At 37.7% G+C, this 26,265-nt stretch overlaps 1 protein-coding gene across 2 annotated transcripts in view; it reads right to left on the bottom strand.

Annotated features, from left to right (window-relative positions):
- Positions 1 to 470: 470 nt before the first annotated feature.
- The window catches only part of fam171a2a (family with sequence similarity 171 member A2a), a 41,660-nt gene continuing 15,865 nt past the window's right edge, over positions 471 to 26,265 (bottom strand). For both annotated transcript variants that reach the window (XM_083567333.1, XM_083567332.1), the window contains exons 3-8: positions 22,997 to 23,089; positions 11,691 to 11,849; positions 10,048 to 10,227; positions 5,379 to 5,489; positions 4,999 to 5,125; positions 471 to 4,118 (exon numbers count right to left, since the gene is read on the bottom strand). In XM_083567333.1, coding sequence (XP_083423459.1) covers positions 2,642 to 4,118; positions 4,999 to 5,125; positions 5,379 to 5,489; positions 10,048 to 10,227; positions 11,691 to 11,849; positions 22,997 to 23,089 — 2,147 coding nt within the window. In that variant the 3' untranslated portion in view covers positions 471 to 2,641. The remainder of the gene's footprint in view (positions 4,119 to 4,998; positions 5,126 to 5,378; positions 5,490 to 10,047; positions 10,228 to 11,690; positions 11,850 to 22,996; positions 23,090 to 26,265) is intronic.

Here is a 26,265-nt window from a genome sequence, read left to right as displayed (position 1 = left end):
ATATAATACTAATTTCCTTAAACAGGTGTCAACAATGAAGGAGTGTCATTCACTTTGTGTGTTGTTACATGGACTTCACACCAAGTCATGAAAACAGGATTTCATTATATCATTCTAATTTACATCTATTGTATAGCAAATGCTGTTATCCAGAGACTTCCAAAAATGCAATACAATCCCCATTGAACCACGTATCCTTGGGCTGTAAACATGCCACAGTCTAAGGCAAAGATATAAAGCTAAATAAAAATAAAGTACACTTGACCAGAAGTTAAGATTTAAGTGTCATGCTTTAAAAAGTGTGAAAATATCTACTAATATCTTGTATACATCAATTGTATTATCTTGATAAGGTTTAAAACCCGAAAAGCATTGCTATAAAATGAATATACACAGTAGTTATCCACTGATTTATTCTCACAGTTATGGGTCAAAAAAATAGGCCAGAAATATACAAAAAATACAAGAAATATCTTCAGGCTGGTTTATTAGACACAGGATATGCTAAGGCAAAACAAATGACAGTGCAGAAATCTTGGCTTATTTATATGTGGGAAAACTGGCCCTGTATGTCAGATTGTCATTTTGAATAACACAATTATGTGAACACAGCAAGTCTGGGGCCAAGTCTGACACACAAAGGCACTTTATAGGCAGTAACAGAAAAATAAGTGTGACAGGAAAGCCAAAAGGATGTTAGTACATCTTTTTTTTTTTTTTTACTTCATTTAGTATGAACTTTGGCATGCTATGGGTAGTATTTCTGATTTATATTCTAAAATGAGTGATATTTAAGAGCAAAACAATAAAATAAAATCATTAAAATGGTTTATCATAATGACTTCAATTATTTTAAACACAAGAAATTAGTACATCTTGCAGACAAAAAAAAATTAAGTAAAAAAAAATACGTTTACTACAGTGCTATTAAACAAGTGGTTCACAATGTTTTGTAAAAATGCTAAGCTAAGCAATACTTGGACATGAAAAAAAAAAAAATACCTGATGAATTCCTTTTAGAGTCAATTTATTCATGCATCAGCATTCCAATCCGAGAAACTGGGAGAAGTGATGAAGCCAAGATTGAATTACAAGTGTCTTTTTATATCAAGTGCAAAAATTACAGCTGGATACAAACGTTATATAGTTGACGTGGACCAAATTTATACTACAGTATAGCTGGAAAGGCATTTGTAGGTTGTAAAAGAGAAAGTAGATGATTAAATTAATTTAGTGCAGCATTATCCTGCTATGTCAAAGCTGCAAGTAAATGTCAGATATCTTCTAGGAAAATAAGCTGTTATTGATTTCAGCATTGCATTGATAGGAATTAACATGGCTGTTCAATCTATAAAGTCTATTTGTGGCTTTAGTAGCCCAGGTCATCCTTATTGCATCTCTGTACAAGTTTTGATTGAATAGAAATGTTACAGATTTGGTCTTTCATCTATTATCTGTCATAGCACAAAGCTAACAGAAAACAGATTCGAAAAGTGTCAATGTCTTAGACAGCAAAGTTCCATCTTGTGTGCTGTAGTGTATTTTATTTATTTTTTGGTTTTGTTCCTCTGGGGAACCCTAATGTATTACATGTTCACATTTTATGGCTTCTCATTGTTTGCTGTTGCCGTTTCTGTGACGCTGACGTGTATTTGGTTATGGTAAAAAATACAATCTGGTGGCCAAAACAATGTGCTTGAAGTTCAGCTATAGTACACTTTATCAGCACAGTGTAAATGCAACAGTGCTACCTACCAAAATAAACTGCATAAAGAGTGGCAAGGCTGCAAGTGGACACTTATTGTTAAAATATCAATACATAGTGCTGCAACATATCAAAGTATTGTCTTTCTAAAAGCAGAACCCTTCAGGAATGTAGAATTGTTAATCATCCAAAGAAACATTTTTGAGGGGCCTATGGATTCAGTTGGATGTCAAAGAATAATATAGTGTAGCTGCAAAAAATAAAAGCCTTCCAGAATTGTAAAATTGATTACACAGTTTAGGTTCAAATGGCACATTTTAAAAAGGGTAAATTCAGGGGCATTACATGGAAAGTCATCTTTAGAGTTAGCACATTAACCCAGCAAAATGTCACTCCCATTTTGGGAAAGTGGGATTCAGCACACTATTTTATCACCAATTATATAAAAACCAAACATTCACGAAAGCCTTAAAAGATTGAGAAAGAAATGCAGTCACCAGCCCTTCCACAATTCAGTCCATATGTCTATTCAACATTTCTCTTTAATACAATTCTTTAAGGCCCAAGGATTATGTCCCAACATCATTTATTAAAATGGCTCATACGCATTCCCAGCAGAGTGAAAAAGTCCCTGGGTAAAACAAAAGATTGTCCTCAGGGTAGTGACACTGAATGTTAAACAATGTCTGATTTACATCCTAGAAAATACTCTATCTGCAGGACATTCAAGATAACATAAGCCCTAAGCACTAGCTTGGTTTCCTGACAAGTAGAGGCCTGTCAATGTTAAAACTATAATGTCTCTACTGAAGGTTATCCATCTCCACAGAAAAGCATCAAGCAGGTGATCAAACATCCTTGACAGCAATATATTGCCATACTTAATGTAGAAATGCCAGATAAGTCTATGACAGAACAGATCTTTGCTTGTGGGGGCTACTTGAACACCATGAGCGGTCTCTCTTCACGTCTCTGCCATGGGCTCTTCTTATTCTCGTCTTCATCATCTTTATCATCATTATCTGGACTGGTCTCCAAATCTAGACTGGTCTCCAAATCTCTGTGGTCTTCTGTGCTGCCGTGGGCAGTGAAGTCTCGGCTGCGTCCTTTACGTGGAAATGTTCCGCCCCGGGACTCTGGAGTGTTATCAAGTAGTGGTGCCATGGAGCCATCTGGTGAGTAAGGGGCTGTGTGGCTCTCACGGCTGGTGCTGGGGTTGGTGGTATCAATGACTGGGAGCTTAGAGTGGATCTTGCCATGGGCCTTTGGCTCACGTAGTTCTTTTGCCTTTCTTTCCTCTTTGCTTTTTCTTTGGGAAGACCTTCCTGAGTTCCCAGGGTATGTCTCCGCATGGTGTTCCTGGGGTGCCCGCAGAGGCTCATTTCCTAGCTCGATGTACGAGTGCCGGACAAGTGAATTGGAACGACCATCAAGTGACACAAACCAGGCCAGAGGATGAGGTTTTACACCCAGTTCCAGTAGCTTCTTCTCTGTGAGCGCCTTTAGTTCTCCATTCATTTGGGTCATTGACGATTCATTGAACAAAACAGGTATGTGGACCGGCCCGGAGGAGGCATCTGAAGTCCAGTTCTGATCCTGTGACTCCTCTCCCTGCTTACTTGCTTTTTCTGCCTCATTTTGCAGCTTGGTTTCTTGCTGCTGCTGTTGAGTCTGCTGGCGAGGTAATGTCATGCTCACCTGAATGGTTTCCATATCATGTTGCAACTGCTGCTGCCTCTCCACAGCTTGTTCCATGGATGACAGATCAGTGGAGAGGCGCATGTAATGTGCCGGGATGACTAAGGTGGGAACAACACTGTGATACATGCTGTCCTTCATTTGTTCCATGGAATGGCAGAAGATAAGCTGACCTGGCTGTGTATTCATGGAGACTGGCCTGTTCAAGTTATCTGCAACCTGAGAGGCAGAGTACTCTGGGGGCTTGCTGTCCCGCCTTTGCTCCTGATAGTGACCAGCAAATTGGAGCAACTGTGGGGGAGAAGGAGGATTGGATGTATAACCCTGGTTGTCCTTGGCATTATGGAGACGATGATGGTTCTTACGTGCATTAGAATCATCCACCGAAGTATAAATTCTGCCATGGTTATCTCGCAGAAGGAGGTCCAAATTGTTGGTATTAGTGGAGCAGCTGACATGCAATGGGAAGCTTTCGCCTTGCTTGCTGTTCCCCTTAGAATGGCGCTGCTTACACCTGAAAAAGTCTTCTCGTGAGTCCCTTGTAGAAGACAGATCTGATTTCACACCATCTCCAGTGGAGGAAGGGGTCTCCAAACGTCCACCGCTTATGAGGTTAAGGTGAGAAGTGGATGTACCCTGGTCCCTTTTAGAGCTTTCCAGAGTGGATGAGATATTCATTTTACGACGATGTTGCCTAGGTTTCAGGCATCTCCTCCTGACAGATAAAGAATGTTTGAGATGAGCATGAGATAAAGAATTTGTATAGACATAATTCACAATACAGGGTTCCTACATATTTTTCATTTAAAAATGTCATACTTTCAAAGTATATATCGAGATTAGTGTAGACACAGCCTTAGCTTTATAAAAAATATTATTTGAATATTTTAGAAAACCAAATAGGGCAATAGTATGGGAACACAAAAAAATTGTAATACTCAGTGTTCTTTTTTCCATACTAACCCACACCTCAAAATTACTCAATTCAAATTCAATACTTTTTCATAATTTTCCAAAATGCGTACGATCCCTTACAATATATGGCTAAAAGTATGTGGACTTCTGAATATCACATCTATATGTTCTTGTTGAACACTGAACTTCAAAACCATAAGCATTAAAAAGTAAATGTCACCACTTTGTGTTCCAATAACGTCAATTTTTTTGAATAAAACATGCTGTGTATCATCCCCTTTCAGCCACAAGAACATGTAATGTTCAGGTACCAATGACAAGCAAGATGACCTGGTCAGTAGTCAATGCTCTAATTCCTCTCAAATGTGTTTTTAATGCTAGATTAACACATATATTTTAATCAACTGTGTGTGCATATAATTTTAGCGAAATATAGGGGGGGTCAAACATTTGAGTATGACTGTCAGTTGTTTGAATTCTTTTGCCATATAAAAATATATATATGTATATAAAAAATATTGAAAAATGGCTTTAAACTAGTAGTACTGCAATCACAACTATGCTTTTGGACAGGTGGCTTCACAGCTAACCAAAGACCACCCTCTAGTAAAAAGAGCCTTTAATCTCTTTTGGCTTATGTGGTTCGATCTGTTCACCATGGTAAGTCGGGACCAAAATACCTGCAGTAGTAGAGCATTAAGCAGAGCAGGATGAGAACCAGAAGAGCCATAAAACCCAGAATTGCCAGAAGGAAGATGGTATGGTATGTGGTGAAATCTCTCAGGGCTGAGTTGTTTAACATTGTGCCTGAAACAGAATTGTATAAATAAAATGTTCACTTCTAAGTAAATAAAATGAATATGGCATGTTTTGGATATTCTAATATAATGCCATAATTTACCTCTTCAAGATAGTGTGAATCTCATGGGTCTTGACTAGCTTAATTATAAATATTCGAGCAAGTCTAACTGATCAAACACTAGCAGGATTCCAGTAACAATAACATTTAATATTTGTAAAACTGAATAAAAATCTGACTATATGGCTGAGCAAAACTCACCTCCAGATGAAAAAGCTGCAAGCCAGTATCCTAAATGTGAAGCCACAAAAGTCCAGGTCATGTGAGCCCCATCTTTTTTAATGTAGCCCACACCACTTCTTATCCACAAACCTGTAGGACAAACACACACACATGCATAAGCACAATGATATTCCATAATAAAAATCAAACCACAGGCTAAACAAACCATCTAGTTTGTATGTAAATTTTGCAGGTGGTTTTCTGGTCTTTATTAAGTCAAACCAGGAGGAAAATAACACCTACATATCAAATTATTTTTTTAAGTAAGCGAAAGAAATAATATTATTTGTGAATTTTAGCTTTTTAGAAAGAGACTTAGTATGAATTCATTTTAGATTAGTGCTAAATAACAGCATTTAATTAAAGACATCGCCTGAAAATCAGTATTGTGAGTTTAGTGGGGTGTAACCCAAATAGCGACCTCTGATTGACAAAGTTCCAATGTTCCATCCTTGAATTTACAGAACGTCATCCTGGCAATCATTAGTGGGAAGTATTACAAAGTACTGTAATGTTTACCTACAATTTACATTTATGGCATTTGACACAACACCATTATCCAGAGCCACAAACATTTATTTGTTTTATAACATTTAGCAGTTGAGGGTTAAGGGCCTTGCTCAAGGGCCCAGAAATGGCAGCTTATTGGTTTGAACTTCTGATCAAAAGGTCAATGTTTTAACCCCTGAGCCACCACCTCCCAATGTTGCTTAAAACATTTCTTCTTTCTTTTAAATGTACAGTAGTCTTTCTTCTTACAATATTGTATGGACGTGCTAGAAGACCATGCATTCTAATATATTTTCCTTTCTTGCTTTCTCGTGATCACAAGAATACAAGAAAGAAAAATGTTACATAACAAAAGCTGTTTCTCGTAATCACGACTTCATTTTCTCGGGACCTTGACATAAACATTGTTTTCTTGTGATCAGTACTTAATATTTCTCTGTATTTGGCATAAGAGCATGTTCTAGAGGCAGCATAATTACAGCATCATGGAGCACTCGCTTTCACTTTGATCAGGGACCCTCTCAAACTGAAATAGCTCCTCACCTTCCACGCACTATTCGGTAGCCATGCAGACGTCCCGGTCACGTTCAGGGTTGCTATATTGTCTTTGATGATAAAGTTGCAGACCTGACAGTCTCCTTCTGAAATGTTGGACACTTATGTGTAAGTTGTCAATCAGTGACATACAATTTCAGTTTGAGTGAGAGGATTTTGGAAGGTAAGAGGGTGCCTGAGGAATGGAGAAGGTGTGTGCTGGTACCGGTTTATAAGAATAAGGGAGATGTGCAGACCTGCAGTAACTACAGGGGAATGAGAGGGACATGGGGTATATCGGTAGGAGGATGCTGAAGATGGAGCCACCAGGAAGGAGGAAAAGAGGAGGAGGTTTATGGATGTGGTGAGGGAAGACATGCAGGTAGTTGGTTTGAAAGGGGCAGATGAAGAGGACAAGGGGGGTATGGAGACGGATGATGCGCTGTGGCGACCCCTAATGGGAAAAGCCAAAAGAACAAGATATAATGTGTGTGTGTGTGTGTGTGTGTGTGTGTGTGTGTGTGTGTGTGTGTGGTTTACATTTAATATAAAATTTTCTAAAGATTTGGTCTACATAACTGTTCCATGCTTCTTTTAAGAGAATTTCTTAAAGCTGGACATAAAACGCACTTGCTACAAACCTTATTTCCAGTACGGAGTGAGTAGCCACAGTGACACTGCACTAACTCTAGTTTCTTTTTATACAACTGACATTGTTGTTTATGTTTTCAAGTTTAATAATAATAATAAAGGGGGAGGCTCAACAAACTTGCGATCTGAGACACAATACGTTCCTGAGGGAACTCAGATTTTAACTATGTTCCACACGTTGAAAAGGATTGCCGACCCGAAAGCTCTTTAACTTAAAATTTCAATGCGAATACGTGTACCGTTACAACCTAGTGATGCTGCCTCCAGAACATGTTTTTATGCTAAATACACAGAAAAAATAACTACTGATCATGAGGAAACCACTGAATGTTTGATGAATGTTTGTTATGCCAAGATCTTGAGGAAACAAAGTCGTGATAACGAGAAAACAATTTTTGTTATGTCAAGATCACGGAGAAAAAAAATTATATAATGCATGGCCTCTTGGGACTTTAATAATATTGCTATATTGTTGCAATATACATTTTGTATTTATCACAATTTGTACTGTTCGATTTAAATAACCTTTTATCGGCATTTAAACACAGTGATAATCATTATGTACATAATGCTTTTATGAAGTTAGCTAATGCTTGATGGATTAGGAATTAATATGTTGTTAGTTAACCTTAGCTATTTTCCCTTTATGGTCCTTAGTTCTTTGGTCAATTAACTAAAATTTGTTCTTTTGTTTAATGTTTTTGTACAGTTTTTTCTTTTTTTCATGCTGCACAAAACACACAGCAAGAGCAATTATCTAACGCCTGTAGCATCCCAGAGCACATCACTATAGATTAATATAAAACTGTGATAAACATTATAATACAAAATGATCTTCATGTTGGGCTCGTTTTTCACACTTGGCAAACGTAGTTATTTATAGCCATCTCATTTCAAACTCTGATTTGAGACTGTTTAAAAAAAAATCCTGCCATGCTAAAGCCTGGCCACAAGGGTGCAATGCAGTTCTGTAAATCAAGCAACGCTTGCTGCTAAAGGGGGCTTTCCCAGAACAGGTCATGCAACAGTGCTTTCTTCACACTGGAGGCTAAGCTCTCCCCTGTCTGTAAAGCAAATAGGCTTCAAAGGGAGACCGTTCTCTTAAACTCATGCTTGTACACACACCCACATCACATGACTGCGTGTGTCCGTTTATTCATACTTTTCTTTTTTTCGCCTTCGCAGTACATTCTGGCCACCCACACACGTTGCATATTCATACCTGCTCTTCCCCAGCTCGCCTTACTAAGCTATCTCTAAACAGCCAGATGGGCTGAGACTTCCATTTTACATGCTGGTTCATTAAATCCAGTGTGCGGCATCACCTAATCCATATTCAGACCTTTTAGGTTAATGCTTATTAACGCTAGTTTCCACTAATCAAAGCTATTTACAGGAAAGTCTACAGTAAATCAAAGGCTTTGTTGCATGAGTCTTGAACTCGGGCTTTTGTATGTAATCTTTAGATAAATCTTGATTTTTTATTACATGTATTCTCTTTCTACAGTTAAAAACTCTGCAAGATGTCTTGATCACAATTCTTCTGAAGGATACATCACCAAAATGCTGTGTGGATTACATCTCAAAATCCTGTACGTTCCCCCAGCAACCAGCATGAACTGTGCAGTCCTTGTCCTAGAAGAATGCCTGCATCTAAGGTTGCAAATGGCCCTTTTTCACACACACTCTCTCGCTCTCACCCTCCCTCTGAACCCCGTTGTGTAACAGACCCTCTGTGAAGTAGCATAGCCAACAGGACCTTAGATCTTCTAACCCCAAACAGCTGCCGCAGATGAGACTCTTATTTTACCTAAGCACACTGCACCAAGCATGTCACCTTAATCACCAAATTGTATGTTCCTCATGCAGAGATATTGATGAATAAGCATGATGAACATTATTATTATTATGACTAGGAGTGTGCGATATTGACAGAAATTCGACCTCCATTTTTTTGGGGATTTTATCGATAGCGATATTTTGTGTTGAGTGTGTTAATGTGCTGGTACATTACAGAGTACTGCGGACTGCTGACTAAATTGTTTGATATTCTAGTGGTCATTTCACAGCAGTGACGGAGATTAATCTTTTTCAATAATTTTAAATAGATTTTTACCTTTTATGGGAATGTTTCACCTTTAAAGCCTTTTTTTTTTTTTTTTTTTAAATACATTTAATCAGAATAATAAGACATTTTGGTGGTTACCAAGCAAATCAAATGAAATCCCTATTTTTATATTATAACATAATATAAATGTTAATATAAATGTCATATAATATACATTTCCAATATAATATATTTCAATAACTGTTTTTGACACATTTTTTTTTTTCCATAAGATTTTGATTAAGTGTATGAAATGATATAAATGTATACATTTTCTGCCCCCACATCTTGAATTTTGTGATTATTCTGAATGCATTTTAATAAGACTGAATCGTGCAGGGAAAGAACACATTCTAAATGCGTACGAGTCTAACCTACTAGGTTACAAGAGGTGCACTCTGTAGGTGTATTTTGCGATATAGTCGATAATGTCTAATCGCACGTGGTTAAAACAACAACTCCGATATTATTGTAGATGATGTATACGGTATACCCATAATCATGACTACTTACTCTAGAATCAGCATATGGAAAAATATTTTCTCATTGATCTCTTCAGAGAAAAGAATTCCAGCAAATTGACATACTGAATGTACATTTGTGATATGACACAATGAGAGGGGCATTTAAGTCAAAATGAAACTTTTAATTGCACAGGTATAAAAATCGATGCTAGCGTGGCACTACTACACGCAGTAGTAAGTGGCTAGTGTGTCCTATTACTGATAGGAGGCCAGTCTGTAGTCAGTCTAAAACAACCAATAGTCAAATGTGGACCTGATTTGCAGTTGTAACTGTATGAACATTTAATAAACTGCTCATTTCATTACAATGTGTCATGTTTACCTGTCCTGTCCTCAAACCTCCAGACAGGGACACTGGTTGCAGATTTGAGAGGTGAGTCTGAGGGAAGAGGGACGGAAACCTGTATCTGTTCTGAGACCTGAACCTCGGCGCCATTGGGTCCAGCGAGTGTGGCACAAACTGCAGCCACTGCCGTCAGCTCTACCCAGCTAGTGTTCATGACTGACGGAAGGGACAGAGAGAAAGAGAAAGAGAGAAAGAGAGAGAGAGAGAAATGAAAAATATAATGCATGAAAAATATAATGCTTGAAATGCAATGAAAGAAGGAGTGACTTAAGTTCCTCTGGAATCTTTAACTTTTTAAAACATTACATGCTCAATGTGGTTATTCTCTATATTCAGGATATTTATTGTGTGTTGGTGCTCATAATTTTATGAACCATTTTTTTTTTTGCCATTTTACAACATTATGTGTTGAAGTCATATTTGATGAGCGTAACTGCTGTTTCACACAATTGGATTAATACGCATTTACAAATGACACCAAGATGGTTCATATTTCTGCAATATTTACAACATTCTGCATTTATTTTTTAGTTTTATTTATTTTATTTTAGCTTACAATAGTGCCTGTAATTTAAAAGTCAAAGCGTCAACAACATTGTGCTCATTCTGTTACATTTTCATTTCCATTAGAGGGACTTGTATGGTGGAAGCTCAATCTAACCCTACTAAAAATAGATTTTTTAAACTTGTGTTATTGTCTATTAAATAAAAAATCATTAGCATGAAGTTTTTATCATAGGAAATGTTTTATGATAAGAAAGGCGCTTTGTGTTTTCTTGTTAGTATGATTATTTTTGTTGGAGGGTCATATCAACGTCAAGAGAAATAGGCTGATAACGGAGAACACTGTGGATGTTCCATAACATTAAATGTAACTCTTAATGACTAAAAAGCATGGGGTGCTGTTCATTAATAATTTAATAATTCAGGTTTTATCGCACCAACGCAGCATGGATTATTTTCCTTTAATAGAACACCCCAACATGTTTTATGCCTTATATGATAAAACCTCTTGAGCTATCCATTTTTTTCATTTGCTTATTTGTATTGTGATCAAGTCATAAATAAAAACAGGATGGAAATCATTCTGCAGTTTGTTATAATACATACATTGCAACCTAACTTTACTTAATTCAGCTCAACTTTGGCCTCAACAGAAGAGAACAAAGCAACAAAAAAAAAAGATGCGTCTGCATGTGGAGACACAACAAAGGACATATTGTAACCCAGCATTTAGTGTTTGTGCTGAGAAGAGGCCGGCTCAAGCAGTGAACATTGACACTAAAAGTGGGGGAGGAGATAGTTCACTCCGTAAAACGCAAAGCATGGGACATGAAAATGGCCAGCGGGATTGGACTGTGTGCATAATGTATGACCAGATTGGGGGCAGGTTTTCTAACACTAAAGAGATTAAAGGGGCACAATCACACAAATTGTGCCTAAACAGCAGCTTGATCATCCCTGAATAGGAATAAGGACTAGTACTTTATAGTGTAGTACATATACAAGTACATAATCCAATTATAAAATGCTAACTGCTACATTAAAATGCAAAAAGTCAGAAGGTCTGAAATAAAATGTGTTATTTCACAACTGTTTTAGTAAGTTTTTTTAATCACCTGTGCTGTTGTTCTCCATTCCAAGGGGATAGGGGAAGCCACCAAGTTCATACTGGCTTCTAGTGGAGGTAAGCATGGCCGAAAGAGTGACTTGGGAGGCGTTGATTGTGGATCTGATGGCTTTTCTTTGTATTTGCACCAATGGATGGCTTCTGGAACCTACAATATAATTCAATACAATATAGTTCAATATAATGCAAGAGCTAACATTATTTTGTATAACTGGGGCCATCTGTGCAGATTTTTGTATATTCATTTCTATGATCGATTATGAATTTAATTTTATAGTGTGAGCCTCATAGGATACAAAAAAAGCCCCAAAATGTAAAGTCTTTGTTTTTAACGTCTCTGTTAAAATTAAACAGAATCAAACTAGTTGTAGAGTACACCGATTATAAGTATGATTATTATTAGTCATACACAGTACAGCGACAAAAATGTAAAGTAAAACATCCAAAACACACCCATGTCTGTGTGAATTTGGAATGCCTGTTTCGATTAGCATTAAGCCACTGATAGGTTCAGGCAGGCTGAACCTCTATCACGCAATCCTACTTTCCTGTCACTCTCCACTATATTTTTTTCAATATTTTTTATCCACCACATTCCCACAGCTATAACACACACACACACACACACACACACACACACACACACACACACACACACACACACACACACACACACACACACAAATGTATGCTCCAGTCCCACTGCATTTCTTCAGCATTAACTCTAGAAAAAGCTATACCCAATCTAGTCTCTCTCTCTCTCTCTCTCTCTCTCTCTCTCTCTCTCTCTCTCTCTCTCTCTCCACCCACACACACACACACACACACACACACACACACACACACACACACACACACACACATTGTGTTTCAGTTTGAATGCATATATTTTTTAGGCAATATTTATAAATATAATTAATATATTCATATTTATTTCATTTAGCACATTTTTATGATTCAGTAATTTTTTTTTAAGTAATAAATTTCAGTAGTATTTTAAACAGAGTGTTGTGTTATTTTAAATTTTTTTGTATACTATATATATATTATTATTTTTTTTTTATTATTATACACTATATACACTTCTACATATACACTAGCATAATTAACTCCCAACAGTCAAAACAGTCACTGTTTTGACTATATCTTTTCATATGGTTTCAACTTTGCACACACAGAATCCAAAAATAGCAAGAGCTCAGACAAACAATACATCAGCTGATTCAGGAAAGTGCTATCAGTTTTAATTAGGCTATAAGAAGCTTCACATGAATTTGATGTATACCAAGGTTTCTCTCAAATTCATGTGATGTATACCAAGGTAACTTCTTTCACTAACAGCATTGGTTTAACAGTGATTCACAACCAGGAGGGTCGATCCACAGTAAAGCGACACAGAAAAGTGTGATTATTTGGGGAAGGACCTGAAAAATCTATCTCTGACTGGTAGTCTGCCAAGCTGGCTAAGGTTCCTGAAGAGCTTGGCTATTTCACACACAGCAGCACAGAATCCACTTCACACTGGGGAATCATATGGCTTGGTTCCAGAGCTGAGGATGTCTGCTTTCTGAAATGGCACAGATGCTCTGCTGGTCCTTTCCATATGGGTAAAATCTAAATATTGCTATATTACATCACAGGTAGTATCTAAGTCTAATTGTCAGTTATATTGCCAAATATTAATGGCCATTTATTAATATGCTTTATAATATTAATGTTATTGTCCCTATAGTTACACCTACACAAGGTTTATACTGGACAACTTTTACATATTTAGTTACTAAACAAAAAAAACAAAGCAAGCACAACATCGAGGCTACTTTGTAAGAAGTTGCCAGTATTAGAAGGTTTGCAACAGACAGAGGTAAGCATAATCCTTTGGGTTTTCCAGCACAGGACAAAGTCCAGACAAAGGATGCTGTGTTGGGATTTAATTTCCATAGAAAGTAGCTGCAAATTTCGTTAATCTTTAGGTCAAGAGAAAGTTAGAAAAGATATTTTGACATTTTTGGGTGTTCCACAACATTACATATCGCTAAAAATTATGTATAGTACTTTAATAAAAATCTAATCAATCATTGCAAAATTCTCTGGTAAAAAAAACAAAAAAACAGTAACCACTTTAGGGTGGTTAATTATTTTCCCGCATTAGTATGCATTGTCATGTTTAATCCTTACTTAATGTGCCCTAAAATTTATTTAATAAAATGTAATATTTACTAGACTATGTTTCCCATCACCCACTACAGCTCACTGAAACATGTCACATGACTGTTTTGCATCTGTGTGGTAATTTTTGTTAATGAGCCCCAACAAATAAGCCACACGTTGCACCTCATTATCTAGCGTTTTTCTAGCACGGTCTAAAACTTGGGCTACCTTGTTCTCTTGCTTTGCAATTTCTTGTTTAGGCTTTTTGATTTTGTAAGTTTTATCTTATCTTCATCTTATATTTTACCAAGTCTGGACTTGCCTTTATTACATGACAAATAGACTTGGCTGTGGTGGCAAAATCCAAAACAGCAAACATGTGACATTGATTAAAACATTTTTTTACTGAATCAGCTTCTCAAATGGTTCAACAACAATAATGTGAGTTAAAAGTCCCTAATATCATGCAAAAACCGTTTCACTAGTATTCACCAATGTGTCATCCCAACCCTCCACATTTCCTGCTGGCAGCTGTACTAGACTCCTCCGGCTGTGCTCAACAATGTGGAAAACAAGAAGCTCATTGGGGTTAAGGGGTTCCTCAGAGCCCAGTTCTCAGGCCTACTCTTTCTCTGCCACTAAACAGAGCTTGTCTGTTTGCAATAGGAGCAGTGCCATGTTGAACTGGTCCTGGTAAATCAAAACACAATGGACCAAAAAACGTTTGCATCCTGAATGTCTTTAAAGCTTCTTGTTGTTTATGTTTTTATGCTTCAGGATAAGCAGAGATTTAATTAAGAACAAATGTGAACAGCAATCATTGTCCTCCAGAAATCGTAACAGCATCATTTTAAGCTGGAATTTAACAGTTCAATTCTGAAGAAAAGACAGACAAAAGCACCAACTGACAGTGCAATATCAATCTCCTAAATGTTAATTACTACACCCCAGGGACTCACTGCACTCACATTAATCAAAGAAAGTGCAGTTTCTTAAAATCAACCAGCCAATTTTTCACCATTTTAATCATGACAATCATTACTGTGCCTTGGTAGTAGGAATAGTACGCATTGGTTCTTGTTAAAAACAAGTGCAGATTGCTGCTGTGGGAGCCATTCTGGAAAAGAGGAATGAGAAGAAGTGCTCAATGTTTAGTCTAATGCAGTTAAGAGGTGCTTTTGAGGAAAGGGCTGGCTTTAGGTCAAAGGTGAATTTAAGTGTCCCATCTGTTCTCAAAATGACAGCACAATTGGATGCATGCCTACTACACCATGAAATTAGAAGTTTGAGAGTGGAGCTACTAGCAATATTTCTTTCCATGGTCACAAAACAGTTGGCTGAATTGGTTAGCGCCTTGGTTTATATTCCAATCTTTCTGTCTGTATGTGATATGGCACCCAGGGACGTTTTACAAATTCAATGGCCTTGTGAGGATTCTAGACTTATGTAATATAATGGTTTGTATCATCTCTACATAGTATTACACTGCCATGATATTCAGTAACATTCTTCTGCTCAGACATTTGTGAAAGAGCTCTGCAATTTTACATTGGAGTATGCTAGTGCGAGTTAGAACTCAGTATGTCAACAGAACAGTCGTTTTTTGCAGGAGCTGAGCCAACTGCATGTAAATTTGGAATGCTTTTGAAACGGCCTTGAATCTCCATCCATCTTTAAAGGAATATGTATTGATTTTCAACAGTGTATATTTTAACCTTTTAAACAATTTTCAACTAGTTTGTGAAAGGATTATACCAATATTTCAAATAACATTACCCAGTCACCAGTTAACTGATTCAACTTCACAATTGCCACTGCCACCAAGCAGTTCCCAATTACACAGCTGAATTTCTATAATGGTAAATCAAATGCTTTGAAAATCAGTAATGCATAAGCATATTAATTTCCCCAAAAGCCTTTGTCCAGACTCCTCTGGGAGTCACTGGTTATTTACTAATTGTGCCTCCTCATAGCCCTGACAAACTGACTTCGCTGTCATCAATGTACATATACATACATATATATATACACACTGTTTACATTTTTGATTAACTTTGGCACAGCAAATCTGCTTAGCAGGATGCCCTTATCTTTTAAAAGGGAAGCAAAAAATGAATAGAAAACACGTTGTCGTAAACTTGTTCACGTCATTCTCATAATATTAATTGCTTTTTATTAAGAAACAGGATATTCCCTTTCTGCCAACATCTCTGCTTACCTTACTTAAGATAAACCATGATCCTCTGTGCTAATGTGTGGGACCCTTGCCAAGCCTCAGCTCAGCTCCCATTGTATAAACCCTGCTGGAATTTAGCCAAAAGCTCAAGTCAAGGTCAGTGAGAGGGTTTCTGGGTACGCAATCCTTTCAAAGTTTTGTGTACCTTATCCTTGTGCATTGCATCTATCAATGAGGCATTTGCTTGGCATCCTTATGGGGGTTTGCAAGCTGGATAATTTCAGGCATCCTCGCTGTCATTTTAGGAACTTATCTCTATATTGCTCCTGTGGGAATCATGCCTTATCTGCCTCACTCCCTGCTAGAGGTGAAGCTAAATGTCTATGCTAAACAGAAAAAATCACTCTGGCATCGTGTCAAAGAAAGAGAGAGCCAGGTACAACCTGTTCCTTGATTCTGAATGTGAGAGAAGAGACAGGTGCTTTGACTCACACTACAAGCCAAAATAAATGAGAACATGACAAAGAGAAAATATAAATTTGAAGTCTGGAAAGCCTGGTTCTCTGACCTTTCTCTTTCTGCCACTAACCAACAGGAGTTTCGTAATCTTGAACTGACCAAGCGTGGAATAGCATGGGGATAGAACAATCTACCGTGTAGGCCATGACATCTCCATAAATGGACAAAGTTCTAATGTTAATTCAGTAAGCCAACAACTAGGAGTGTGTCGCATATCAAAGATTAACTGTAACTGAGGAGTGTTGCTACAATATTTAGAATCACATTACAGGTTATTCACTTGAATTTATTTAGTAAGGAGGTTTATGGGTATGCTGTCCTTTCAGAGTTTATCCCAGTGCATTGCATACATCAGTGAGGTATATGCTTGCCATTTGATTAGTCAAGTGTCTTTTTTAAAGTTTAACGAGCTCAATACAGTTCAGTCTGCACATGCATACAAAGGAACTGTAAATATTTGCAGACTATGAGTAACAATTTATGGTGGCTAGATGAAGCACCAAGACAGTCATGCTCATTTTGAAGGATCATCTATCAATCATTAATGCTTATTAATCCAAACATTAGCTTAGTCACTAAGATACCAAACTTTAGTTGAGCAAAAGTCAAATTTGTCCACCTGATGGATAATATATAAGGCAGTGCGGCTAAGACAACTAGAGTTGTATTAGGATTTCCATTTAGAAGTATGTTGTATGAACACTAGCTCTAAATATTCCAATTATTTCTGTTGGCTCAGAACAGAAACAAAAGTAACCACTTATTCAGATGCCTCAGCTTCTATTGCTGTGTCTCTGTGCATTTACTCCTTTTTAAATATTTCATTATTATACATATGATGGAAACTGCACTAATCAAACTTTGGCAGAAACTTGACACTCCATTACACTCCATTACTATCCAAGGGCTTGTAAGACAGGGCTGGGTGTGTCTGAAAATTACCTACAATTATCATAAACTTGTCCATCTTTCTTGCAGATTTGCCATAATATGACACACTGACTCCAAAAAGTGCCATGGCTGAAGCGGTTCAGGCTGTGTTTGACATGCCAGAATCCGGCATCCGCCCCCACAGCGGAGATGCACTGCATTTTAATAGGCCTCTCTTCAGCTTCACTCTTCTGCAACATGCGCCTTTCCGTGCCAAAGTAACCATGGAAATGGATTTCAATGTGAGAATAGTTAGAGCAGGTACCAATCGCTCTCCATTCAATCGAAAAAAAAAAAAAAAACAACTGGATGATGTAGGAATTTCTACCACATATTTTTTATAACCTTATTCCTACAGGTGGTGTATTCATATATGGAGCATCCTTATTATCTAAAAACCTATTCAGATTTGAATAGTTTCCCATGGTGAAGTGACTAACAGTAATTAATTAACAGATTTAGAGGATTGAAGTCAGTCATGTAAAAAAAATTTTCAGACTTAAGTATGCATCTAGAGATTCTAGTGTTTTATCTTTTATAAAATATAAGTAAAAATATGCATAGGATAAGATTTATTGACACATTTGTGCGCCTTCCTCAGATGGTTGCCACAAGGTGGTAAAGTACACAATTGTATAGGTTGTTTTTGTGTGCTGTAGGGGTGACACAAGGTTCAGTTCTAGGACCCCTGCTTTTGACAATATACATGTTTCCCTTGGGAAATATTATTAAAAGGCATGGGATTAGCTTCCACTGTTATGCCGATGATACCCAGCTATATATCTCATCGAAACCAGACGAAATAACCTGAATTTAGAAGTACCGTAATTTCCGGACTATAAAGCGCACCCATATATAAGCCGTTGAATTTTAAAGATTTTTATTTTGAACATAAATAAGCCGCACCTGTCTATAAGCCGCAGGTGTCTACACTGAAACTAATGAACTTTACACAGGCTTTAACGAAAGACAGTGTCTGTTACACGGTGTAATGGGTAAAATATGTTGTGGCTCCTTAAAGAGCAAAGCGGTATTTTGGGAATAGCCTGCCGCCTCATTTTTCCGGTATTACTGCATGTGTGCAAGACCAGGGAATATGTCCTTATTATTTTCTGATGCTCATTTCTAAGTTTCTTTGACTAACCCAAGTTTTGGAAACCTGTCTGTGCTTACATTCTGTTGCAACTGGAATTAGCGAGCTCTTTCATGACCCTCACTCAACGCGTTACAACGGCGTTAGTAGCCTGCCAAGAAAGTCATTGTTTGCTGTCTTCCTCCTTCCTTTCACAACTATTTCTCTAGCGAATTTTTCTTCTGTTATCGTCGTGCGTTTAAAAAAAAAAGTTTCTTCTTTCGATGCCGTGCAGCTCAGAACACACGTGAGGTGCGTTTTTTCCGTTTCCGTTCGAAAATTTCATTGGTCTAAATGTTATGGGGCTCAGTGTTTTGGCTTGAAGTTTGTGAAACTGGGAAAAAGCCAGGAAAAATTCATAAATAAGCCGCTTCGTTGATTGAGCTGCGGGGTTCAAAATGTGGGAAAAAAGTAGCGGCTTACAGTCTGAAAATTACGGTATGTAATTTAAATACTAGTTCAACAGTAAAAGACCTGGGAGTTATTTTAGACAGCAACTTGTCTTTTGAAAATCATATCAACCATATTAGAAAAACAGCCTTCTTCCACCTTAAAAATATTGCTAAGCTAGGAAACATGTCTATATCTGATGCAGAGAAGTTCGTCCATGCGTTCATGACCTCCAGACTGGAGTATTGTAATGCATTACTAGGTGTTTGTCCTGCATCATTAATAAACAAGCTACAGTGAGTCCAGAATGCAGCAGCCAGAGTTCTCACGAGGTCAAGAAAATATGACCATATAACCCCAATCTTATCCCAAAATATCCCTACACTGGCTACCTGTTAAGTTTTGAATCGACTACAAACCACTGCTTCTTACTTACAAAACACTAAATGGTTTAGCTCCCATGTATCTATCCAATCTTCTAACACGCTACAATCCGTCATGCTCCCTAAAGGTCTCAAAACTGTGGACTTCTAATAGTTACTAGAATAGAAAAAAAACACTAAAGGTGGTAGAGCATTCTCACATTTAGCTCCTAAACTTTTGAATAGTCTTCCTAACAGTGTTTGTGGCTCAGACACACTCTACCAGTTTAAGTGCAGATTAAAGACGTATCTTTTTAACAAGGCCTACACATAACACACATCACATATCATAACCTTGTGCTCCAGTACATCTGATCAAGTACACATCATCAACTTGTGCTTGTTAATATTATGAACAGCAGCTACGCCAATTCCTCTCCACTGCTCCTCTTTCTCCACCCATCCCAAGGCATCCTGAGGTTGCGCCAGCTCCAGTCACGTCCCACCTCATGAAGATAGTGGAACTTTAAAGAAGTAGATGCCAACCCCGCGAACATCCCGAACCATCTAGAGACGTACCAGCACCATTTGGATCCCACTTCATGTGGAGTTTGAACACTGGACCTCTTTAAATGTTTAAAAGCTCTGGCATGAAGAAGCTGGTGTTGGATCCATGATGATCTCAAATGTTGAACTATTTTATGAGTTGCTCAGTAGCTCCTGGTTCCATAACCTCAACTAACTGTATAAGACTGGAGAAAGGACATTACTCATAATCTGACGTTTCAGTGCTCATGTTAGTTCTCACTCTCTAATGTTTTGTATTGATTAAAGACTATAATCACACTCTTGATATCACCCAAATGAGGATGGGTTCCACTTTTGAGTCTGATTTCTTTCAAGGTTTCTTTCTCATGACATAAAAATAGTTGGGTTTTTTTTGCCACAGTCACCCAGGCTGCTCATCAGGGATAAATACAAACCATTCACTTTAACTCTTAAATTCTGTAAAGCTGCTTTAAGACAATGTCCATTGTGAAAACCGCTATAGAAATAAACTTGACTTGACTTGCTTCACTGTAAGCAAGAGGCCCAACCACATTCCAAAATGAAAATGCCTTGCACAAAGCAAGATTAATTAAGTGCACTATGTGGAAAAAAATTATTGTAACAGATTTTACCAGCCATATGTGATTCTTCCTCAAAAATGTTAACAGGGCAGGCCTCCTCCCTTTATATCAGTCCCTGACCTTCTAATGTCTTTGAGATTATTAAGCACAAATCTCATTAATCACACTTCACAATCAAGTGGAACACCTTTCACGGAAAACTGTGAGGTTATTATAATAGTTAACAGGGTCTAAATGAGGAACTGGATGTTCAAAAGCACATGCAAAAAAATCGTCTGTCCATATAGTGTACTTTGCCAGGGTTGGAGGGAAGGACTTGAGGGGCCTGTATAAAGCCCTGGCCTAAAACCCACTGAACACCTTCGGGTTGAATGGGCACAACAAATACACCCCCTTACTAATGCTTTTGTGAATCCTCACAGTCCAAAATCTAGCTGAAGTCTAAGATTAAACATTGGATGTTCAAGTGTTCACAAACCTTCTGCAAATCTATAGTATCTGGTCACATGACCACACAGGTGTGGCAGGAATCAGGCCTGGGTGTGGCTAGAGAAATCAGGTGTGATAAACCAGAGTTTTAACAGGAGGTTAAACACTTTCACACAGGGCCATGCAGTTTTGGATTTTGTTTCCCTTAATAATAAAAACCTTCATTTAAAAACTGCAGAAAACAGGAATGGGGGCAAACACTTTCACACCACTGTACATACCACACACTTCTATAAATCTTATCACATCAGAATAGTAATTGCTAATGTTCTGAAATACATTGAAGCAAATACATGTCTTCCCAGTGCCTATGTGTAACCATGCACAATGTCACCATGGTGGAAAACCTGACAAAAACACCACACTTGAATCTATGAGTGGGTGGAACTATTTCTGACCCCCCCCAAAAAAATTGTAATTTTAATTAACCTCATCCCTTAGATTACAAAAAGCAGTCTCATTGCACATCTGGAAAGACATTAAAACAAAACAAAAACCCCAGCCTTTTTTATAATACTGGATGAATTTAGGAATACAGTCAGTAATCATTCTCAACTGACAGGCCCTCTTAAAAGAAGAGTGGAGAGCTGTCAGTCGAAATAAAGAGTGAACGCAGGACTCCTTTTATAAACGAGCCTGACTATAATCAATGAACAGCAGTCAGTGCAATCAGGAAAAACAGCCTTGATTACTCAGGCCCTAGAGCTCCAGCAGCTATTCAGCAGCATGTGGAGAGAGGCTTGTTAAACAGATAAGAATCTGACAAAAAAAAAAGCTGTGTCAGGAAGCAGGCACTGAGGTGACAGCAAGGAATGTTTCATTTCCTTTGCAAAGCAATGACATCATTTTTTAATAATGGGGTATATAAAGTAAAAAAAATAAAAATAAAAATCACTGCTGTAATGAATGCATGCACTGAAGATAATACTCTACTACAAATGTTTTTCGTGATTTAGCTCTATTTTCCAAAGCATTATTAACCCCCTGCTTAATAAAAACAACATTCAATAAACCAAGGCATTATTGCACAACTCATAATTCCCCTCCATAACTCCAATCGGCACGCAGCAGCCAAGCCATGGGCTAAAATCATCAAAGCCACTCAGGCTGTTTTACTAGCACAAAACCCACAGTGCAAGCATTATTACGCTTTTTTTTTTTACACCCCACAACTGCATGCTAAATCATGCAATCCTGAGACAGTCTGATAAGTGTAAATTTAACAGGACATTCATTGTGCTTAGAAGGCTGAAAAAGCGTTCCAGATCGCCTCATTCGCACCACATTAATTGCACACCTCAGTGTTTTCCTGCACTCAGCCACCAGCACGTTTGCAGATATTAGAGGAAAGTGTTTATTGCATGAAAGGGACACATCAGCAGTGCTCACACGGCAGCGGCATCAGTTTTTTTTTTTTTTGTTTTTTTTTTACAGAACTCCCTGTTTGACAATCAACTTGATTCCAGAAAAGCTCAGTTCACTGCCTCGGCTGAGAATTTGTAACGCAGTACACAACACTGTTATCCCCACTAGCCATTTATTCAAGAAGGAAGAAAGCTGGTTCTGTGCGGCATATGTGTATGTGTTCTCGTAATAAGCTTGGAGTAGCAGAAATAAGCTGTAGCTTAATGTAAAACACGATCTATAAATACATTTCAGAATAAAATGTGCATGTTTTTTTGCAATGAGGTAGCACAGATATTGGTGTGGCAGCAGTATAACCCATAAAAATCATACAAATACAGATCATCACACATCAAACATCCTAATGGGGCAACATGTGATAAAAAAAAACATCCAGTAAGGAACAGTTGAGGAGGTGTTAAAGCTTTGTTGAAGAGAGAGATCAGAGGAGAATGGTCAGATGAGAAAGGTGTTGAACTGAAAAGCATTTTAGAAAACCCATCCAGGTGATGGGCTACAAGAGCAGAAGACCACATTAGATTTCACTAGTTCTTTTAGGCCGTCTGTAACATCATCAGTACAGAAAGGGACATCAGATGGAGCTTTACTCACCTGGAGAACCAAGCAGAAGCTGCACCACATCATCATAGAGAAGCAATGTAGCCGGTCTTTGTGGAAGGAGGTACAGGCTCACTGAAGCATACACTAAAAGGTAAAGAAGAACAAAGATTAAGAAAAAACTTTGTCAAATTTGATTAGCTAGGAAGAAGGAAAATAGGAAGGCCAAGGAGGAGGTTTCTGGATATGGTGAGGGAAGACACGCAGGTAGTTGGGTTAAAAGAGGCAGATGTAGAGGACAGGGGGGTATGAAGACGGAAGATCCGCTGTGGGGACCTCTAATGGGAGAAGCCAAAAGAAGAAGAAGAATGCTTTACAGCACATACATTATATAGACACCTGACACACAGTGTTGGAGGCAAACAGTTGTAGAGGATGTCTTTGAATGCATTAGAATGACATTTTGGCTTCAATTAAACTAGAAGACCTGTTCCAGCATGACAATGCAGATGTGCACAAAGCCAACTCCATGAAAATATGAATGCGTGATTTTAAGTGGCCTGCAATAGAGCTCTGACCTCATCCTTTCTAAACCCCTTAGGGATGAATTGGAATCCTGACTATACCCCAGGCCTCCTCACCTACATCACCTAACTTTACTAACACTATTGTGGCCGAAGAAGCGTAAATCTCCATAAGCACACTCCAAAATCTAGTGGAACATCTTCTGAGCTCATTAGAGGTTATTATAAAAGGGACATTATTTAGGGACATTGTACAACATAACAAAACAACACTAAAAATATATATGACATGTGAACCACATTCCTTAAAAATATATATAGTGCTATTGTAGTTTACAGAATATTGTAAATACATACACCTATACACATAAGCTTAGCTACATTTGGCACAGTGGTTCCAACAAGTGCTAGCATGCCTGTGTCATAATGTCTGTGTAATCAGAGACAATGATGAAGTGATGCCATGCAGGAAACACATTTACCTTCAAAGAGTTAGTTATTTAGCATCTCACAAAACACAGGAAAACCCAACTTGATCTTTCCTACACACACCAACATGGGTGTTCCTTCACCAGAATACGCCTTGAAAACGTTTCAAACTGAATTCAATTCTTTATCTCGCCTTGCTCTAGCTTGCATCAATTTTTTTTTTTGTAAAAGTCAATAATAATGATCTGCTGAATCATAATGAGGGAATCAAAAGTTGTGAAATAAATAGTGATGAAAGTGTAAAAGAAAAGGTGTAGAATCATGTAAGAATTTATTTCTTCTGGTGTCTAAGACTATAAGAAGTGCACTATAAAATGAACACCAGATTCTTCACTAGACAGTAGACTCTCAATTGGTAAAATTGTATCAAGGAGTCATTGTATATAAAGGCATGTTTTAAAGTCCCACAAGGGTCTTTAAAGCACAGTAAGTCTTTGATGAAAATGGTTACTGTTTTATGATGGTTTGATTTTACTATGACGATAACAATAGGACAAAATTGTAAAAGTATTTTACATTTCACACGGCAGGAAAAACTAAGAGTATTAACTGTACAGTCTATAGTATGATTCTATAAATTGCTCTGCTTTGAAAAATTATGTGCTGTAAGTTTGTTATATTATTAGGAAATTACAGTATACTACCCTATACTGATCACCATTCTTTTAGGCTCCTAGATAGGCTAGGCCATGTCTCGACTTATGATATTTTCAAGTTACGATGGGGTCATCAGAACGCATCTCCATTGTAAGTTGGATTACCTATATTTAAAATTTTCGAAAACAGATGGAATTTATAACCAACCCACATTATAGTAATTATTGTGTTTATATTTACTTTAAAATTAAAGCAACACTTTTTTTCTACATTTTTATACTGAGACTGTGTGTTGATGGAGTCTGTATTTCTAGAGACATGAAGACACCCACTCATCCACACACACCCACACACAGGGCACAGATGCTACTATCAGGAGGGAGTGTGTTGTCTTCAATAACATGCTCAGTGGGTACATAAAAGAAATGGCAATATAAATACATTAGAAAGAGAACGTTGATCTGAGGCTAGCAAAGGCAGGAATGATATTTGGGATACAAAGTGAGTAACCTGAGACAGTTTAATGGAAATAAAGGACCAGATGTGGGAGGACAGAAATGACCTCTAAGCCCAACATGGAAGGCAAGTGAAAAAGAACCGATGACACAAAGGGCCTCAATCTTCGAAAAGAGATGCTGTTGTTAATAAATGTCTTTTAAAAAAAGACTCTCAGGATCAGATCTCAATGAACAATAAGATCTGTGAGCAAAGCCTCCTCCCTGAGCATGACTCACTCCCTGGCTTTGCGTGACATGCACAGATTTTCAGAACAGCAGGAGGACCTTCAGGCTTCAGGACATCGGGATAATTCAGGATTCCTCCTCCAGTATCATTAATAAAAGACAGAGATCGAGGCCAGGTGGTAGAATCTCGACATGTCCCTGTGCAAATACGTAAACTAAAAAAAAAAAACCTACCCTCCAAAGAGAAGCTGACTCACTGTCCCATTTTCGCCTCTGCACCATCCTGACACCAACAGTGACTTTCTGTGTTCATCTTGCCATGGAAACAGCAGCTTTAAGTAAAACACATTCTTCAAATCATAATAAGCTGTAATACAGAAACCACATCGCTACTCGCTGACACGATCACGTTGACAGACACCAACATGTGGTGTGCAGATGAACAATAAGGCTACTGATAAAACGGAAATGAAGCGGTCTTTCATTCAATCCTACAACAAAGAGACCTATCTTTAATTGACACATTATGTTGCACCCAAGTGGTCAAAAAGGAGCATTTGTCAAATCAATTGGAATCTTTCCTCTGTCACAGCAATACTAGCCAATCATGGGCATCTGTGAGCTCATGTATGCAAAAGAGGGCAGATAGGCCTTGACTGTGTTTCTTGTTAATGTGTTATTGCTACCATGTGAAGCAGCAGTAGTAGGAGTTTAAAAAAATGTGCTCAGTTGGCTTCACATGGCTCACAGGAAACACGTTTTAGAGTCACCCTGCTTGATTTTTAACTGTTGGTGGGTGGGAATGAGCAGGGAAAATAAATAGAATATCAGAAAATAGAGTGGGGGTAGGCAATACAAGAAATTATTTATATCATATATATATATATATATATATATATATATATATATATATATATATATATATATATATATATATATATATATATAATCATAAATATTAAGATTTTTTTAAATGCAATATATTTTGTGTAAAGAACTACCACTGTGTCACACACTTCTAGTAAACTTT

Source organism: Silurus aristotelis, assembly GCF_946808225.1.
Source record: "Silurus aristotelis genome assembly, chromosome: 17".
NCBI lineage: Eukaryota > Metazoa > Chordata > Actinopteri > Siluriformes > Siluridae > Silurus > Silurus aristotelis.
This window is presented reverse-complemented; position numbering and strand designations above follow the sequence as displayed.